The 6,071-nt window shown below is 42.2% G+C and overlaps 1 protein-coding gene across 1 annotated transcript in view; it reads right to left on the bottom strand.

Annotated features, from left to right (window-relative positions):
• Nucleotides 1-6,071, bottom strand: part of RFWD3 (ring finger and WD repeat domain 3) — a gene marked incomplete in the record, with an annotated part of 49,873 nt that overhangs the window by 24,456 nt on the left and 19,346 nt on the right. Inside the window, 1 exon segment of the mRNA XM_014589441.2 lies at nucleotides 2,731-3,000. Within this exon segment, the coding sequence (XP_014444927.1) occupies nucleotides 2,731-3,000 (270 nt within the window).

Raw genomic sequence — 6,071 nt, 5'->3', positions numbered from 1 at the left:
TGGTAGCGGTGAAATTTTTTTTTTTTTTTTTGCCATACAACGTGTACTTGCTAGAGACAGAAACAGAGAGAGAGAATGCGAAGAATGCAAAAACCACCTCCGGGGGCATGGCCACACTGCAATCTCTTCTCCTCAATTCTCTTAGGATTTTTGGGCACATACACACATACTCAGTGTGATTTTCAGTCTGCAAACAGTTGTTCAACTACATTGGTTAGGAAGTAATGATGGGAGATGTCCCTATGCAACTAACAACCGCTGTAAGACTAACTACATGTTGGGTCGTCCGAAGAGTCATGACACAATTTCCCATGCATCTTCTTCTCTTCTTTCCCATGCACTTTCCTTCTCTCTCTGCCTCTCTAGAGGTCAAATTAAAGTAACAATGAGTAAAATTAAAATATAATTTTAAAAAAAGAGAGAGACAAACAAGTCTGGTAGTCTTACTTTTTGAGATGCTAGAACTGATCCTGAGTTCATGTGTGTCAGCTTGGTTCCTCCATTAAAAAGAATCCCCCCCCCAAAAAAGAATCCCATCAACCTTTCAACCTAATGGTTCACCGATGATCTTCACTTAGATTGATAGTTTCATTAGGAGTCAGAAAATCGTGATTTTTTCCCTATCATTTCTCGCTACAATTATTAGCTGGAATTTTTATATTAAAAAAAAAAAGAAAGAAAAAAGAAAACGTCTGGAGCCAGCAGGTGGTATAATGTTTAAGGTGCTGGATCCCACATGGCCAGCTCAGCAGTTCGAGTCCCAGTCTCTGTGGATTGAAAACATGCCAGGGGTGTGTGCATGCATGCCCAAAATCCCAAAAGGAAAACGGAGAAGGGATCATGGTGTGGCCATCTCCCCTGGGGGATGATTTCTCACCTTCTTTCTCTTTTCCCTAAGGCAAAAACAACAAAACTTCCTTTGACTATTTGATTATCCTGAATACAGTTCACACAGGAAAGGCAGGATAAATTCTTGATTTGTATTTACCAGTTTTCAGAGTAGAAAGTGTGGTTCTATGGGCCAGTAGATGGCATAGCAGTTACAATGCTGGACTGCCAGATGGCCGATGGCAGTTTGAATCCTGGACCCAGGCTTGAAAATCGTGCTGGGGGTGTGTACTTGAATGCCCAAGGTTCCCGGAGGAGAATGGAAGAGAAGGGATTGCGGGGGAAATCACCTAGGGGGTAACTTCTCACTTTCCCTCTCACTATCTCTGTCCTCTCTCCGGCAAGTGCACAGGCCCTAGGGCAAAAGCCTCTATAAAAAAAAAAAAAAAAAAAGGCATGGTTCCACAATGTATGATGGCAATAAAAGAGGTTTCTGAAAATTCCATAGAATCATAGATTATAGGCACACACATGAACTTAATACATTCTCATAGACAGATGGATATATTTCAATCTGTAAGTGAGAATAACACATTCATTGTTCTTTTTCATGTTCGATTCATGTAGGCCACTAAGAACTCTTTAAAGGTGGCTCCTGTGCCCACTGACATAATTCTATGACTTAGACGGCATCTTTGCTTTCTAGGACAATAAAATGTCCTAAACCCATCTTATGTATTTCTTATCCCATAGCTGGAAAGCCATCTCCAAGAAGTCCTGTTTCTTTTTTAGTGGGAAAGGTTTCTAGGACTTAATAAAGTGGCAGCTGGCCAGGATGTTAAATTTACATAACATATACATAATTTGTTCAATTCCATCCTTCTTTTCAAGTGTGAACAGAGAGAGTGGAGGAGGAGGGAGAACCCCCAAAGAGTCTTGAGGCCACAATCCACTCCCAGCCTTCAACTACCCTTGCATCCTAGGTACACACATGCCCAGCATATTTAAGTTCTCCAGACTTGAACTAGGAATCTTCCCACTGAAAACTGCCTCAAAGAGCATCACATTTTATCGCTGCACCACTGTCTGGCCCCTTTTTTCTTTCTAAAAAGTTTAGTTTTTCCTCCTTCAGAGTGAAAGAATTGGGGAGGGGTGGAGAGAGGCAGGCATGCAGGCAGGCGGGCAGGCAGGCATCCTCAACAGGATCCCTGCTATAATGCACTGTTTCCACCAGCTTGGAATACAATAATGTGTGTGCACCCAGTGTACTCAGAGAGGTTCTAGATGTGAACCCAGAGCCCTTCTCATCTGGGTTTAAGCTGTGTTATCACAGTGTCACTGCTTGGCCCCAAAACTTTGATTTTTAAATGAAGAACCTTGAGCTGGCAGGTGGCAGCTGGATCCCACATCGCTGACAGTGCTGCTCAAGTCCTGAACCTGGCAGCTTGAAAATCACACTAGATGTGTATGCATGTGTGCTCAAAATCCTGAGGAGAATGAATTTTGGTGTGGCCATGTCCGCTGGGTGGCCACTTTCTTACTCTGTTTCTGTAAGAGCACATGCCCTACAGTAAAATAAAGAAATAAACAAAAACACACACATAAAAAAAAACCAAAAAAAAAACCAACTCTTTCTCGATGTCAAAGAAAATGAAAGAGAATGAAAAATGGCATTACAAAGTGACTGACTTATTGGGTCATGAATTACATTAAACTACAAGTCAGATCAAATTCACTTTACACAACTATGGCGAGTGCAAGCTCTGTTCTAAAAACAGAAACCCAGGACATTTGGGGGGAAAGGGAAAGCATCAAAGCACAAATCTAGCATGTCTAGCCTTGTGAAGTCTTAAGTTTTATGGATGTTAGGCTTGTGAATCCAAACTGGGATAGAATACTGACCTTCTACAATGACAGCTCCAGGTTCTTCTGCTTGGCCAACAGCTTCTTCATATTCCCCAGAGCTGTCGCTGTCAGAAACAGAACTACTTGATGCCTGCATGTCTTCAGACATAGGATTCCTGGTCTCAGAATCAGAAGAGGGAGTTGGCAAGTGAGGCTGGGTCCTGCTCACCTGAAAGTAAGCATCCAGTGGTGCTCTCAACCTACATATACAGAAAAACACAGAATTACAGCACAGTCGAGCACTGTCACAAGAATAACCCACAGTGACTCGAAGGAAATCTCAGTCATTTCAACCAATCTCAAGGCCACCAAATGCTGCCTCTGAAAGCTGAACAGCAGATTTAGGCAGTCCTGGATATTCTCTTTTTCACTCCATCACTGCTCCATTAGCCTAGACTAGAATGTAATCCTCTGCAAAAAGCTAATGTTCTTTTATTGGTCTTTGGCTAAGTGTTAGTATCTGTAAAAGATATGACTCAGCAATCTGCTGATATTAAGTTGTTGAAAAGGCAGGGCGGAAAAAAGGCCCTGTTGCCCAAATATGACTTTTTAAAAAAATAATTATTTAATTTTATTTATTCATCCATTTATTATAATTTTTGAAAATCTGACTAAAAAGAGAGAGAGAAAAAATGGGAAAGCAAGCCACCAGGTCCAAGACTCAAACTGCGGTCAATCATGTGGGAGTGTCCGGCATCTTAACCATCACACCAATTGCTGGTCCTCTGGTCCTGCCCAAACATGACTTTTCGGGCTTCTGCTACTGCAGCTACCCAGACCAAAGCCTTATGGGTAATAGTACAAAGTCTGGCTTCAGGCATCACTGCTTTACCTCTTACTTCAGGACACTACTTTTCTCTTAAAATCTATTCAGGCTGCCCAAGCTTTAACAATAACCACAACGAAACCTCCATTTTCCTTATTTCTGGGATAACAAACCATATTCCACCCATATCACGCAATTCATGAAATTCTATGTTAAAGATGAAAAGGGTATTCTGAACCTTTTAGCACACTGCCTAGCTAATAATTACAAAGGCAACAAATTTTAAGTTTTAATAACCTTCTTTATATTATCCAGAATTATTGTTGGAGTCTACTCATACAGAAAAATTTTGATCGTAATAGTTTGGCTGTAATTATGACAAATTGGAATTTTCTATTAAAAAAGTGCATGACTGGGCCAGCTGGTGACACAGTGGCTTAAGTGGCTGGATTCTCCTACGGCTGGCGGCTTGGTTTGAGTCTCAGTCTTGGAGGCTTGAAATACATGCCAGGTACATATGCATGCGTGTCCAAAATCTCGAAAGGAAGGAATGGAGAAGGGACTGTGGCAAGATCATTCTGCATGGGTGGTGCTTTCTCCTTCTCACTATCCTCCTCTCTCTCCAGTGAGCACATGCTACCTCCAACAAACTAAAAAAAAGATGAAGGAGTACGTGATTGAATGGGAGAAAATAAGCATTGCTTGGTATCCAATTCAAAAAAAAAATAAACCCTTATAAAACTAGGAGTGAGAGGGGAACCAGCAGTTAGCGTAATGGCTATGTTGCTAGACTCCCATGTAGTCGACTGTGGTTCGCGTCCCGGACCCGGTGGCTTAAAACTCACACCGGGTGTGTGTGCATGCGTGCCCAAGATCCTGAGAGGAGAATGGAGGAGAAGGGATTGCAGCGTAACCATTCCCCTTGGGGGGTGATTTCTCGCTTTCTGTCTCTATGTCTCTCTCTCTGTCTGGCGAGCACATGCGCCCTATAGCGAAAACCTCTCCAAAAAAAAAAAAACCAACAACTAGAAGTGAGAGGACCAGCAGTTGCCAGCAGTTGGCGTAATGGCTATGTCGCTGGACTCCCATGTAATCAACCATGGTTTGAGTTCCGGACCCGGTGGCTTGAACTCATGCTGGGCGAGTGTGCGTGCCCAAGATCCCAAGTAGAGAATGGAGAAGGGATGGATTGTGGTGTGTCTACCTCCCCCCAGGGGGTGATTTCTTGCTTTCTGTCTGTGTTTCTCTCTCTGTCTTTCTGGCGAGTGCACACGCCCTATAGCAAAAACCTCTCGAGGAAAAAAAAACAAAAAACACAACTAGAAGTGAGAAATTTCTAAAATGAGACATAACAAAGAGTTTTCTTGTTTGAAATTAAGATAAAACTTATATGCCATAAAATTCACAATTTTAAAGTGCACAACTTAGTCGTTTTTAGCATAACTACAGTTAATGTAAGGATAACTACTACCAGATTCCGAAATGTTTTCATCAAATCCCAGCCCTCCAGCTCCTCAAGGTACTGGGTGCCTGTGTATACCCAGCATTTCAGGCAGACCTGGGGAATCTGAACCTGTGCGGCTTCCAGTTTTGCAGGGCACTGCATTACTGCTGTATGACAGTGGCTGGGCCTTTAATCCTTTTTTATTCATTAAGTCACTGGTTTGGTTTGCTAATATTTTATTACAGAGTTTTGGAATCAGGGTAATATTGGCCTCATAGAATCAGCTGAGAAATGTTCCTTCAAACCACAGGAGTTACTTCTGCATTAAGGAATTTGGTAGGATACCATCACAAGGAAAACCATCTGGTTCTGGGCTTTTTCTGTGGGAAGTATTGTTTCCTTTCTTCCTTTCCTTCCTCCTTTCTCTCTCTTTCTTTCTTTTTAAAGGTTTTTGCCACAGGACGCATGTGCTGACCATAGCAAGACAGAAGTGAGAAATCACCCCTCAAGGGGGGATGGCCATGCCGTAATCCCTTCTCTCCCATTCTCCTCTAGGGGTTTTGGGCAAACACGCACACACACATGCACACCTGGTGTGATTTTCAAGCTGCTGGGTTCAGAGCTTGAATAGCAGTTGTCCATGCCGGAATTGAGTGCCTTAACCACCTGGCCACTTGTTGGCCCTTATTTTTCTTTTTAAATTACTCATTCAATCCCTTGTTATTGGTCTATTCAGATTTTCTTTTCTTTTTAAGAGAGTATTGGTAGTTTACCTCTAGAAATCTATCAATTTCACCTATGTCATCCAATTTAATAGTATAGCTGTTCACAGCGTATGTTTACAGAATTATTTGTTTCTGTAAGGTGGGCAGTGTTCTTTCACTCCTAATCTTTAAAACAAAATATCTATTTAACTTCACTTATCATCATTTTTACTTTTTTTTTTTTTTTTAAGTAAAGTGTCTCTTCTATTTTTTTTTTGGAGAGGTTTTCGCTATAGGGCGTGTGCGCTCGCCAAACAGACAGAGACATAGAGACAGAAAGCGAGAAATCACCCCCCCCAGGGGGGATGGTCACGCCGCAATCCCTTCTCCTCCATTCTCCTCTCGGGATCTTGGGCACGCACGC

This window comes from Tupaia chinensis, unplaced genomic scaffold, assembly GCF_000334495.1.
Source record: "Tupaia chinensis unplaced genomic scaffold, TupChi_1.0 Scaffold000355_1, whole genome shotgun sequence".
In the NCBI taxonomy this organism is placed as follows: domain Eukaryota; kingdom Metazoa; phylum Chordata; class Mammalia; order Scandentia; family Tupaiidae; genus Tupaia; species Tupaia belangeri.
Note: the sequence above shows the minus strand (reverse complement) of the source record. Positions and strands in the feature narration are given on the sequence as shown.